This window comes from Salmo salar, chromosome ssa13 (genome assembly GCF_905237065.1).
Source record: "Salmo salar chromosome ssa13, Ssal_v3.1, whole genome shotgun sequence".
Classification (NCBI taxonomy): Eukaryota; Metazoa; Chordata; class Actinopteri; order Salmoniformes; family Salmonidae; genus Salmo; species Salmo salar.
Genome location: NC_059454.1, coordinates 86231879 through 86246697, shown reverse-complemented (window position 1 = coordinate 86246697; position 14819 = coordinate 86231879). Strand labels below are relative to the sequence as shown.

At 42.9% G+C, this 14819-nt stretch overlaps 1 protein-coding gene across 2 annotated transcripts in view; it reads left to right on the top strand.

Annotated features, from left to right (window-relative positions):
• LOC106567780 (ephrin-B1) overlaps positions 1 to 12207 on the top strand; it is a 77345-nt gene extending 65138 nt beyond the window's left edge. For both annotated transcript variants that reach the window (XM_014137507.2, XM_014137508.2), the window contains exons 4-5: positions 19 to 150; positions 7778 to 12207. In XM_014137507.2, coding sequence (XP_013992982.1) covers positions 19 to 150; positions 7778 to 8169 — 524 coding nt within the window. In that variant the 3' untranslated portion in view covers positions 8170 to 12207. The remainder of the gene's footprint in view (positions 1 to 18; positions 151 to 7777) is intronic.
• Positions 12208 to 14819: the final 2612 nt, after the last annotated feature.

Here is a 14819-nt window from a genome sequence, read left to right as displayed (position 1 = left end):
TCTTCGTCCAAATTGCAGACCCGAACACAGTTGTACCGGACCCAGTGATAACAGAGAAGCCCAGCCAAGAGGAAAACGTTGTGAAGGAGACAACCACCAAACCAAATAAGAAGGGGGGCAGTGGTGGGGCCGTGGAGTCGGGCAACAAAGGTGAGGATGCTCAGACTTGTGGGAAAAGGAGTATTTGCCACAGTATGACCCCTGTTTCCCGGTTTTGTGCTCTAGTCCTTATTATCAGTGTTCAAGATTTGACTGTAACCTTCAATGCCAAAAGGTCATGGTTTTGCTTCCAATACTGTATCCCACTCTGTGAAACCATTGTTCTCTGTACAATGCTCCCCCACATCCGCCACACACACACACACACACACACACACACACACACACACACACACACACACACACACACACACACACACACACACAGTATTGTATAACTAAGCTTGTGGGGAAACCCAATTCAGTCCCATTCAAAATCCTATTTTCCCTAACCCCTAACCTTAACCCTAACCTTAACCCTAACCTTTAACCTAACCCTAGCACCTAACCCTAATTCTAACCTTAACCCTAAACCCACTAGAAATAGCATTTGACCTTGTGGGGACTAACAAAATGTCCCCAGTTGGTCAAATATTTTGTTTGTTTACAATGTTTGTGGATACATACACAACACACACACACACACACACACACACACACACACACATTATATTTTTCCCTTTTGGTTTGAGAAAGTTACACTGATCCACTTTTTTAATTATGCTGAGTAGTAATGTGGATAGACACGGTGCTCAAGTGTGGCAATGAAAAATTAAAATCCTAGCTGTTAGGCTGAGATCTAGCCACAGATAAAGAGCAGGATTTCTGCGCATTGGATAGATCCATTTGTATTTATTTTGCTAGGGTTTCAGTCACCAGAATGGTATTTTTTTACGGGGAAGCAGAAAATGCTGAAGTTTATATAGGTTTAGAAAGTCATTTGGGCCCAAGGGTTCTGGCTCTGCTGCAGGACAAAATAAAATCAGATGTTCTGGAAAAAGTGGCCTTCCCTCTCGTCATGGACAGTTGCCAAGTCTCCCACAGTGCGGTTTTCTTTCAATGTGAAGGTTTGGCAGACATTTTTCTTGATGTGTGTTTCTTTGAACTTTTGTTTCTGTCCTATTCCTTTAACTGCATAGAAGGAAGAAGAGCGCCGCCATAACAACCTGTTGAGTCTGACTTACCCGAGAGCTCTCATACCTCGGGTGAAGAGGAATGTAATAAAGGTCGATGGTTTATCATGCCTGTCTGCACAGCTCCACAGCTGAACGCGGCCAAACGCACACAACTGATCCAAAGCCAATCAGGACAGCAGACAAAATATGCATGGGTTTATTGTCAGAGCTGCCAACAGAACCAAAATGATACGTTTCAACTTACAAATACTTCGTCATTTAAACATTTAGGGATACTTTTGGGAGGTTTATCCCTCTGCTATAAAGTTAAAAGATACTGTGAGATATTCGTTACAATGCTTTGCCTTTGTTGTGTTGAAGCATCGCCCTGCTTTGACAGAGGAGCACAGATATCATAGGTAAATCCAATCCAATTTTATTTGTCACATGCACCACATACAACAGGTGTGTCACGCTCTGACCTAGGAGAGCTGTTTTTCTGTTTATTTAGGTCAGGGTGTGATATGGGTGGGCAGTCTATGTTTTTTGTTTCTATGTTTTGTTCTTGTTTTTGTAGTTCTAGGTTGAGTTTTGATGATCTCCAATTAGAGGCAGCTGGTTCGTGTTGTCTCTAATTGGAGATCATATTTAAGTTGGGGTTTGTCTATGGAGTTTTGTGAGTAGTTGTTTTCCGTTTTGTATGTTAGTTACCTGACGGAACTGTTGGCTGTCGTTTTTGTTATTTTCTGTTTAAGTATTATCATTAATAAAATATGAGCACTCTACACGCCGCGCCTTGGTCCCCTTTATACGACCCGTGTTACAGAACTACCCACCATGATTGGATCAAGCGGCGTGCCCAGGCAGAAATGGACACCTGGTCACACAAGGAGTGGACGGAAAGGAGAAACTGGACTTGGGGCCAAGTAATAGAGAGGTATCGGAGCCTACCGGGGAAGAACGAGAGGCAGCCCCAAAACATTTTTTTGGGGGGGCACACAGGTAGTTTGGCTGGGCCAGGACTGAGACCTGAGCCAACTCCCCATGCTTATTGTGGTGAGCATGTGCCTGCCTATCACGCTCTCCCTCCAGTGCGCCTCCATAATCCAGTACGTTCTGGGCCTGCTCCTCGCACTCTCCCTCCAGTTCGCCTCCATAGCCCAGTATGGCCGGTGCCTGCATTGAGCACTCGGTCCTCAGTGCGTCTTCCTAGTCCGGTGAGACCTGTTTCAGCTCCACGATCTAAGCCTCCAGTGATAAGCGATGGTGCGAAGCCTATAGAGATGATCCATGGCACGAAGCCTCTAGTGATGATCCATGGCCTGGAGCCTGTTGAAATAATCCTTGGCAAAAAGCCTGAAGGGGTTATACATGGTCCGGAGCCTGTAGGGATAAACCCTGGCACGAAGCCTGTAGGAATAATCCATGGCCCGGCACCTGTAGAGATCATCCTTGGTAAGAAGCCTCCTGTGATGATCCATGGCGCGGAACCTGTAGAGATGATCCATGGCATGGAGCCAGCAGCAGCGGTCACTAGTCCGGAACCGATAATGACGCTTCCCAGTCCGGAGCCTCCAGCGACACTCCTCAGTCCGGAGCCTCCAGCGACGCTCCTCAGTCCGGAGCCTCCAGCGACGCTCCTCAGTCCGGAGCCTCCAGCGACGCTCCCCTGCCCGGAGCCTCCAGCGACGCTCCCCTGCCCGGAGTCTTCAACGGCGGTCTGCAGCCCGGAGTCTTCAACGGCGGTTGGCGGTCTAAAGCCACCGGCGATGATCCACGGTCTGGTTCCTCCGGACACACAGAAGCGGGGGGATCAGCGGGCGGTGGGGGCTCTACGCCCGGAACCAGAGCCACCGCCAAGTATGGATGCCCACCCGGACCCTCCCCAATAGGTTCAGGTTTGCGGCTGGGAGTCCGCACCTTTGGGGGGGGGTACTGTCACGCTCTGACCTAGGAGAGCTGTGTTTTTCTGTTTATTTAGGTCAGGGTGTGATATGGGTGGGCAGTCTATGTTTTTTGTTTCTATGTTTTGTTCTTGTTTTTCTAGTTCTAGGTTGAGTTTTGATGATCTCCAATTAGAGGCAGCTGGTTCGTGTTGTCTCTAATTGGAGATCATATTTAAGTTGGGGTTTGTCTATGGGGTTTTGTGAGTAGTTGTTTTCCGTTTTGTATGTTAGTTACCTGACGGAACTGTTGGCTGTCATTTTTGTTATTTTCTGTTTAAGTGTTATCATTAATAAAATATGAGCACTCTACATGCTGCGCCTTGGTCCCCTTTATACGACCCGTGTTAAAAGGGGTAGACTTTACCATGAAATGCTTACGAGCCCTTTCCCAACAATGCACAGTTAAAAAGTAAGAAATAGTAACATAATAAATAACGAGGCTTTATACAAGGAGTACCTGTACCGAGTCAATGTGCAGGGGTACGAAGTAGTTGAGGTAATATTTACAGTAGGTAGGGGTAAAAGTGACTAGGCAATCAGGATAGATAATAATCAGAGTAGCAGCAGTGTATGTGAAGCATGTGAAATTGTGTGTGGCGTCAGTGTGCGTGTGTGTGGGTGTGAGCATATGTAGTGTGTGTTGGAGTGTCAGTGTAATAATGTCTGAGTGTGTGAGTCCAGTGATTGTGCATAGATTCAGTGTAAGAGAGTCAGTGACCCTTTTTTGCAATGTAATAGTCCGGTGGCCATTTGATTAAATGTTCAGCAGTCTTATGGCTTGGGGGTAGAAGCTGTTCAGGAGCCTTTTGGTTCCAGACTTGGCGCTCCGGTACCGCTTGCCGTGCTGTAGCAGAGTGAACAGTCTATGGCTTGGGTGGCTTGGGTCTTTGACAATTTTCCGGGCCTTCCTCTGACACCACCTGGTATTGAGGTCCTGGATGGCAGGGAGCTCGGCCCTAGTGATGTACTGGGCCGTCTGCACCACCCTCTTTAGCGCCTTGTGGTCAGATGCCAAACAGTTGCCATACCAAGCGGTGATGCAGCCAGTCAAGATGCTCTTAATGGTGTAGCTGTATACCTTTTTGAGGATCTGAGGGCCCATGCCAAATATTTTCAGCCTCCTGAGGGGGTAGAGGCGTTGTCATGCCTTCTTCACGACTGTGTTGGTGAGTGTTGACCATGTTAATTCCTTAATGATGTGGACACTGAGGAACTTGAAGCTCTCGACCCGCTCCACTACAGCCCCGTTGATGTGGATGGGGGCGTGCTCTGATCTCCGTTTCCTGTAGTCCACGATCAGCTCCTTTGCCCTGCTAACGTTGAGGGAGAGGTGGTTGTCCTGGCACCACACTGCCAGGTAACTGACTTCCTCCCTATAGGCTGTCTCATCGTCGTCGGTGATCAGGCCTACCACCATCTGGTCATCAGCAAACTTAAGGATGGTGTTGGAGTCGTGTGCGGCCACACAGTCGTGGGTGAACAGGGAGTACAGGAGGGGATTAAGCATTCAGAAAAATGCTTTTAACAAGGGAAACTGCTTCCTTCTGCCAATCATTCAATCGATATAAATGTAAAATGTTGTTTTCTCTGTAATACAAAGAGGTTAAACCTCTTTAATTTGTATGCACATTTTTCCTGAGCTATTAAGCTCTTTGGAAGCAGAAGCGGTCTCCGTAGAATGAGGAAAACACATGATAAATAACACGTTCTGTACAGTCATTCATGCTCAACATCTAAATTAAACTGGGTAGAGAGATAGCCAGAATAGATTTCTATAAATTATTCAGAACATTCTGAAGTGTTGGCATGGGCCTACAGTTAGGTGCAAATGTGAAAATTTGTTCACCCAGAAGTAATTTGAATAATTCTAGTGTTTCATAATCATTCAGACGATCTTGAGGAAAGCCAATGTTCCGTGTCACAATAACGTCCTCTTATTAACTGGCAGGTGGTCTTCATTAATGTGAGCGAGAACAAACAAGTCTTTTGTTCACTCAACATATTTTTGACAAGCAGGAAAATAAAAGCAGTGGGGACTGACAGACTTCCATTGCCTTCAACACACACATTGGGCTCTATGGTCTCATGTACGATCAATAGTCTGTTGTTTTCCATCTCCCAACTTTGAAATGGGATTTCCTTCCTCTTTCATCAAGGTCATCTTACCCTGCAAAATAAATGAACAAATAATAAGAGCTGAGATTTGGTTCACTGTGGAATCCATCCCTCCATCCCCAGTGTAAACGTACAGTGGCTTACGCAAGTATTCACCCCCCTTGGCATTTTTCCTATTTTGTTGCCTTACAACCTGGAATTAAAATGGATTATTTTGGGGGGTTTGTATCATTCGATTTCCACAACATGCCTACCACTTTGAAGATGCAACATATTTTTTTGTGAAACAAACAAGAAATAAACCAAAAAATCTGAAAACTTGAGCGTGCATAACTACCCCCCCCCAAGTCAATACTTTGTAGAGCCACCTTTTGCAGCAATTACAGCTGCAAGTCTCTTGGGGTATGTTTCTATAAGCTTGGCAAATCTAGCCACTGGGATTTTTGCCCATTCTTCAAGGCAAAACTGCTCCAACTCCTTCAAGTTGGATGGGTTCCTCTGGTGTACAGCAATCTTTAAGTCATACCACAGATTCTCAATTGGATTGAGGTCTGGGCTTTGACTAGGCCATTCCAAGATATTTAAATGTTTCCCCTTAAACCACTCAAGTGTTGCTTTATCAGTATGCTTAGGGTCATTGTCCTGCTGGAAGGTGAATAATCTCTGGAAGACTGAAACAGGTTTCCCTCAAGAATTTCCCTGTATTTAGCGCCATCCATTATTCCTTCATTTCTGACCAGTTTCTCATTCCATGCCGATTATTTTTTTTTTAAAAACATCCCCACAGCATGATGCTGCCATCACCATGCTTCATTGTGGGGATGGTTATTCTCGGGGTGATGAGAGGTGTTGGGTTTGTGCCAGACATAGCATTTTCCTTGATGGACAAAAAGCAACATTTTTGTCTCATCTGACCAGAGTACCTTCTTCCATATGTTTGTGGAGTCTCCCACATGCCTTTTGGCGAACACCAAACGTGTTTGATTATTTTTTTCTTTAAACAATGGCTTTTTTTTGGTCACTCTTCCGTAAAGCCCAGCTCTGTGGCGTGTAGGCTTAAAGTGGTCGTATGGACAGATACTCCAATCTCCGCTGTGGAGCTTTGCAGCTCCTTCAGGGTTATCTTTGGTCTCTTTGTTGCCTTTCTGATTAATGCCCTCCTTGCCTGGTCCGTGAGTTTTGGTGGGCGGCCCTCTCTTGGCAGGTTTGTTGTCGTGCCATATTCTTTCCATTTTTTAATAATGGATTTAATGGTGCTCTGTGGGATGTTCAAAGTTTCAGATATTTTTTTATAACCTAACCCTGATCTGTACTTCTCCACAACTTTGTCTCTGACCTGTTTGGAGAGCTTCTTGGTCTTCATGGTTCCGCTTGCTTGGTGGTGCCCCTTGCTTAGTGGTGTTGCAGACTCTGGGGCTTTTCGGAACAGGTCTGTATATATACTGAGATCATGTGACACTTAGATTGCACACAGGTGGACTTTATTTAACTAATTATATGACTTCTGAAGGTAATTGGTTGCACCAGATCTTATTTAGGGGCTTCATAGCAAAGAGAGTGAATACATATGCGCGCACCACTTTAAGTTTTAAAAATGTTTCATTTCACTTCACCAATTTGGACTATTTTGTGTATGTCCATTACATGAAATCCAAATAAAAATCCATTTAAATTACAGGTTGTAATGCAACAAAATAGGAAAAACGGCAAGGGGGATGAATACTTTTGCAAGGCACTGTAGCTAGCAGCCTCCGGTTTGACAGTGCGGCAGCAGCATTGGGCAGGCAGTCAGCAGTGGAAGCGATGCCCCCAGGCAGGCAGGCAGCCCTCAAAGCTGTGCTCCCAGGCAGGCAGGCAGCAGTGGAAGCTATGCTCCCAGGCAGCCAGGCAGCAGTGCTCCCAGACAGACAGGCAGCAGTGGAAGCTATGCTCCCAGACAGACAGGCAGCAGTGGAAGCTATGATCCCAGAAAGACAGGCAGCAGTGGAAGCTATGCTCCCAGGCAGACAGACAGCGGTGGAAACTGTGCTTCCAGGCAGGCTGAGCTGGGATGCAGTGGAGTATAAATAGTGAAGAAGGGGAGGGAGGCTTCAGGACCACACAGGAAATAGGCATGCCACTCTAATTGGACTCAGTCCTCATCCTCTGTGTCTAATGAGAGACTGGTGTTTTCTTTTCCCTCAAGCCGGTAATATACATTTAAACAGTTTCTCTTCCTTTACCCCCTCATGTGGAGTTATAACATATGGCTAAACATACACAGTTTAATCCTCCCCTCGCTCTCAAGATGCATGCCAAGAAGAAATGAGCTATCATCTGTCTAAAACTGACACCCCCACATGCTCACAAAGGCCACACAGTCAGGAAGCCCCTAGTTACACACTCAATTCAGAGAAATAATGGAAGAAGCCTTTTTTCTCTTTGAGAACTCATTTGCACACTCGCAGGGTTGCACCTCTATCATGATCAGCAACAGTACAGCTTTGTCTGACAGTCTGCCAAGCAGACCACCGCTCGTTCTTTCCCTGCTGCTAACTGATTCCTTTTTTCTCCCATCAACAGACACCATGAACCAGGACAACAAGTCAGACTCGTCCAACTCAGCGGAGGGTTTCTTTGCCTCCAAGCCAGCGCTGTTTGCAGTCATCGGGGCGGGATGCGTCATCTTCCTCCTGATCATCATCATCCTCATCGTCCTGCTGATCAAGCTGAAGAAGAGGAACCGCAAGCACACCCAGCAGCGGACCACCGCTCTGTCACTCAGCACGCTGGCCAGCCCCAAGTGCTCTGGGAACGCCGGCTCTGAACCCAGTGACATCATCATCCCGCTACGGACTACAGAAAACAACTACTGCCCCCATTACGAGAAGGTGAGCGGGGAATACGGCCATCCGGTTTATATAGTCCAGGAGATGCCAGCGCAAAGCCCAGCCAACATCTACTACAAGGTCTAAGGCAATGACTATGTCTAGGATGCTTGCTGTAGGGGAGAATTCTGGCCTACCTTTTACTACCTTGTCCGTCTGATGTTGAAAGACACTTTTGATGTTCAAAATAGTGACACAAGAACAAAAATGAAAGAAGGTTGTCCTGGACACAGTAGTTGAAAACATGTTTTATGTTTCCGGATAGGCCAAAGGCAGGTTTTGGAGGGTTTGTGTAGTCTTCTCTTCCTGCTTCAAGCTAGAAATTTTAATTCACCCAAGTTTTGCTATACTGTGTGTCTGAGAAGACTGTAAGATGGTAAAGCCTATGGCGTAGAGAAGCCTTCACTCTGACAATGGAGACGAGTTGCAAACAGGGTATACTACACAAACAAAGGACCCTGCAATAGGGCTGTCACTCATGGGCTCCATTCCTGTAATGAAGCCTCCATGGTTTGCTCAGAGACAGAAAAAGGCACAGTGTGATGACAGCAAAATACACTTCCCTTTCACAACAATGTGTTTTACCTGCGCTATTGTTTTTTATCTGTCACCTACAGTAGCTTCCTTTTCACCAGTGTCTGCTCCTTCAACATTTTGTTTCTTTTCTACTGAATATCTACTTAATACATGCTATATTATGGTAAATATTAATATTTCTACTGAATATCTAGTTAATACATACTATATTATGGTAAATATTAATATTTTTCATGTATCCTTTACTGATACTTTGTCACATGTAGCAGGATCGGTGTCATTAATGGCTATTTTGAGGTTGTCCACTCTTTCTGTTTATATAAAAAAAAACACTTACATATGTAGGTCCCAGTACGTGTCTCCTGTTATACTTCTTTAAGCGTGTCCGAACAGGCAAAGTCAGGTATGCAACTGTGGTGGGAAAAAACTAGCAATGAACATGTCTCACCCTGGATGTGAATTAATGAAAAACAAATAGCTCATACTCAATTGCGGTGAGAGGTCATCATGACTGAAATAAATTTAAAGAAAACGAAAAGGTTATGTTTCAAAATGACAGGTCACTTCTGTGTCTGAGCGGCCTCGAGGGTTTTCACTCCAAGTTTTCCCCTTTGTGAAAAAGAATAACAAGATCAAATTTGTTTGAGCAGAAAAAGGTGTGGAAGCAATTAAGATGTTATCAAAGGAGCAGAGCCTTTTGCTCCCACCTAAAGGCCGTGCTCTCAGAAGAATTGGATGACTTCGGAGGGAATGATTTGCGTTCACCTAACGGTATGACATTTGTAGTGATAGTTCTGCGCCCGGAGACAGTGGAATTCTAGGGATGTAGCTAAGGATGGTTTTATTGTTTGCCACATTCATGTTTGAGTCTGAATTCATTCATAGCCACTTAGGCATGGTGCCTGGATCAGTCGTGTGCTCAGAATGAGAAGGGATGCAGGTAATTTCCAACGTGCTGTGCATCTCCATAAAAGCTTGTTTTAGGACAATGGAAAGAGTTTGGAAACCAGCTCCAGTCCCTATTCTCCTCAGCCTTGCGATGATGGGAAAACCAAACCTTTTTAAAAAAAAAACAGCACAGACAAGAGAGGTACAGAGTGGACACTTAAAGTAAGTAATGATTCTGCTACATTACAAATTGTTGTACAAACGTAATTGCAATACAGTACATATTTATCTTAAACTGTTCCTACTCACAAAAAGGCTTTTTTAATTCCTAAAGAGTTTTACCCTTGTTACAACCGCAACGGGATGGCGCTAAAACATCTCTGGTGTCTTCAGGAGGAGGACTAATGACTTACCATTCCTATCACCTGGCATCCTCAAAGACCAGGCAAGATTACACTGGTACCAAATCGTTTTCAACATGAATCATCACACATGTTTTCTGTTTCAATATCTTATCTCCATGTACTTAAGTGGGTCCCATAGTCTAGTCGTGTGTGTTTATTTTGAAACAAGATAGATACTGTCATGTATTTACAGTAGAATTACTCTGGCATACTTTTCATGTTGATAACATTGAGATTATTTTAAGTTATTAAGAAGTTTATCAACGAGAGCAGGACATGTGCCACCAGTTTGTTGGCATTGTTTCAGATAAGAGAGCAGATTCACTATTATTATATTTAGATGGACGTGACTGTAGACTGACATATTTGTTTGCTTTGAGGGTTAGAGCAGATTGACTGTTCTTTTGAAACATTATATTTTTTTCAGTCTGGATTTATTTGGATAAATTAACATTGTTTCGCTCAAAAATAGCCTCAAAGTTTACTTTTGCCTTCCCGGTGTCTTGTACATTATCACTTACATTACAGAAATAAATTATGTCTACAACATATGCAAATATGACTCTAACCATGATTTGACATTTTTTAAACATATTTTGTTTGTTTTGAACTGAATTATACTGTAACTAAGTTTTATCATAAAGTGTTAAGAATAAAGTTCAAATTAAGTCAATGACAAACTGGTGACAAACAGAATCCTAATTCTTTAGATATTGAACAAGCATTGTTTTATTGTCGTGTGTTGTTTGTCATTGGGTAAAGGTATAGTTTATTACACAATGCTCATCTTCACAATGTTTAAGGATAATGTGTACACCACTGTGTGATCTTCAATTATTTACAGTAACACAATACCCTGTAGTCCTAGAAGTAACATGTGATGTCCCTTTACTGCTTGTTTATTGTTTGTTTTTTGTTTTTATTTTTGGTAGTACAGTGGCCTAAAATAATGTAAATATGTGAAAAAGTACCATTTTAAAGTTACATTTAATAGAGACCCATTTATGAACGTAAAATGTGTTTTTTTTTTATGCAGAATTTTGTAAATAGGTGTGTTTCTGGAAAGACATTTTGTATAAATCTTGATTTTTTTATAGACACAAATCTCTTAGAGCGGGTGTTTTAAGTGCCAGGCCTTGCAAGGAAAGAAGAAAATGGTATTGTTGTTCACCACATACATACAACATGAGAAACATTATTTCCCCTCAGTTTCATTCTTGCTGTCACAGACTGTTTGTGGGTGGGTGGGGGACTGGATTGGGAGTCTAGAGAAGGGCCAGATACTCTCCTATACATTTTATAGATTTTCTCTGTGACACAGTCACATCTTGAAATCGATGGATCTGTTAGTGAACTTTAAAAACAGGGTATGGTGAGCAACCAAGTAAATACTTGATGCCTTGATGTTTTGATCAAGATGAGTCTGAGTATAATACAATGCTCCAAAGGTAAAAAATAATGTACCCATGCTGATTAGAAATAGTCAGATGAGCAATACATTATTCCAGGCATCTTTCTGTACAAGTTTCCCTAAACTCTCTGTATGGTCTCACTGACCAAGGATACAGTAATTCCATCTCTAGTTGTGAGAGTCCAAGGTGAAGAAGAAGCATTGTGCTTGGAGGAGGTCTGCTGAGCTTGCGACTTTGGGAAATAAATAAGGCCAACATACATGGCTCTATCTCAGTCTTTCGACACCCCTCAAGGTGAAATGGACACGCTCTCTTGACCTCTGCAGATTATCACGATATTATCTCTGGCTCTCTCTAATGAGAAAGCAGCTCAAGCCCCAGACATTTCCTCAGCTATCAGCCACACAGCCAAATTCAGCCCACCTCTGCTGTGCTGTGTATGGTGGCCAGGTCACTCGCATAGTTCAAAAATATTACAGCAGTGCTTAGCAACCTGATAGCTGAAGTGTGAACTTAAAACATCTCCATACTATTAGAGTAAGAAGGAAAATATCTACATTATTTGGTTTGGTTTTCCTGATCAATACAGTTTAAACAGTAATGGCTTGTTCAGTGTGACCGGTTGCTCACTTTCCCTGCCCTCAGTAAGTCATTATTATCATTGTTTTATTTCTGTTCATGATTCAGTATTATTTTCAATGTACATGTATGCAATCCCAGTGAATTAGTTTTTTTGCGTCTGCTCCATGTTCATATATTTCGCCTTTCGTTCACACGCAGCTTCCACCCATGTTCAACATAACCAGTTACTATGGAATGGAAATTCCATGAGCCAAGTTTGAAATCCTGATATTGCATATTGATAAATAAATTTTTCCTATGGATTTATCTCGTGTCGTCTTTTATAAAAAAATCTATAACATATGGTGCATTGACCCTGCACAGTAGAATGTGTGTCTTACGCAAGGCACCACTGTGTGTGTACAAAACATTAGGAGCAACTGACAGACTGACGAGGTGAAAGCTATGATCCCTGTTAAATACACTTCAATCAGTGTAGATGAAGAGGAGGAGATATGTTAAAGAAGGATTTCTTTAAGCCTTGAGACATGGATTGTGTATGTGTGCCTTTCAGAGGGTGAGTGGGAAAGACAAAAGATTTAAGTGCTTTTGAACGAGGTATGGTAGTAGGTGCCAGGCGCACCGGTTTGAATGTGTCAAGAACTGCAATGCTGCTGGGTATTTCACGCTCAACAGTTTCCTGTGTGTATCAAAAATGGTCCATCTCCCACCGGACATCCAGCCAACTTGACACAACTGTGGGAAGCATTGGAGTCAACATGGGCCAGCATCCCTGTGGAACGCTTTAGACACTTTGTAGTCCATGCCCTGATGAATTGAAGCTGTTCTGAGGGAAAAAGGGGGTGCAACTCAATATTAGGAAGGTGTTCCTAATATTTTGTACATGCAGTGTATATATTTCAACAGCCACATTTCTTAGCTGAACAAAATAAATGTTGTTTATCATTATTTTACATCCAAAACTTTGATCTGTCTCTGTAAGACAGGTGTTCCATCTGAAGCCTATGTTTTAAATAGATGGCTTAGAGAGTGCTGCTGGATTCACCGATCCTCTGTTTCTCTCCTCTTTAATATGCAAAACATTAAGTACATACTTGACTGGGTCCAATATGAAGCACATATGACATATCATTTACCTTGTGCCAGGGATTCAAAAACTCAGGATATTCTCTGAGAGATACTCCAGACATCTTGCAACCATGGAGTGGCACTTGGAAGGCATGCATGGAATTAGATTCCCAACCTCTATCTGAGAGTAATGCAATATAGGCAACGGCCTGGGGGAAGATATGCTCATCTGCCACTAAGCCCAGAGAGAGTTTGTTTGTTTATTTGGATTCCCATTAGCTTTTGTAGAGGCAGCATCTATTCTTCCTGCGGTCCACAAAAAAACACAAAACATGACAAGTAATTAAACACTGATACACTGTTAGACAAGGGCAGTAACACAGACTTTAAATACCGTGATAAACAAACAATATGAAAATAAATAATTATATACAAACAATAAAACAACAAAAAATGGTGTGTGTTAGTGTGTGTGTTGCCTCACAGTCCCCGCTGTTCCATGAGATGTTGTTGGATCTTTTTTTAAGGTAACTTTGCTGTTTGTGTGAGTAATTGGAGGTGGAAGGGAATTCCGTGCGATTGTGGCTCTGTATAATACTGTGCGTTGCCATGAATTCGTTTTAGACTTGGGGACTGTGAAGAGACCCCTGGTGGCATGTCTTGTGGGATATGTATTCCAGACAATCTGGAATTTTCATTACAGTAATACTTCTCATAAAAAGTAAATCAGAAGCAATTAATCTCTCTTCAACCCTCAACCAGGAAAGACTGGCATGCATGTTGTTTATGTTAGCTCTGTATGTGCAGTTAAGGGCAAGGCGTGCTGCTCTGTTTTGAGCCAGCTGTAGCTTTGCGAGGTCTTTCTTTGCTACACTTGACCGTATTACAGGACAGTAATCAAGATGGGACAAGATCAGAGCATGAACAACTAGTACAGTTGATTTTTGTGTAAAAAAACTCAGAAAATCTTTTAATAACAGACATACAGTTGAAGTCGGAAGTTGACATACACTTACGTTGGAGTCATTAAAACTAATTTTTCAACCACTCCACAAATTTCTTGTTAACAAACTATAGTTTTGGCCAGTCGATTAGGACATCTACTTTGTGCATGACACAAGTACTTTTTCCAACAATTTTTGACAGACAGATAACTTCACTTATAATGTATCACAATTCCAGTGGGTCAGAAGTTTACATACACTAAGTTGACTGTGCCTTTAAACAGCTTGGAAAATTCCAGAAAATTATGTCATGGCTTTAGAAGCTTCTGATAGGCTAATTGACATAATTTGAATCAATTGGAGGTGTACCTGTGGATGTATTTCAAGGCCTACCTTCAAAATCAGTGCCTCTTTGCTTGACATCATGGGAAAATCTAAAGAAATCAGCCAAGACCTCCAAAACAAAATGGTGGACCTCCACCAGTCTGGTTCATCCTTGGGAGCAATTTCCAAATCCCTGAAGGTACCACGTTCATCTGTACAAACAACAGTAAGCAAGTATAAACACTATGGGACCACGCAGCCGTCATACCGCTCAGGAAAGAGACGCGTTCTGTCTCCTAGAGATGAACGTACTTTGGTGCGAAAAGTGCAAATCAATTCCAGAACAACAGCAAAGGACCTTGTGAAGATGCTGGAGGAAAGGGGTACAAAAGTATCTATATCCACAGTAAAACGAGTCCTATATCAACATAACCTGAAAGGCAGCTCAGCAAGGAAGAAGCCACTGCTCCAAAACCGCCATAAAAAAGCCAGACTACGGTTTGCAACTGCACATGGGGACAAAGATTGTACTTTTTGGAGAAATGTTCTCTGGTCTGATGAAACAAAAATAGAACTGT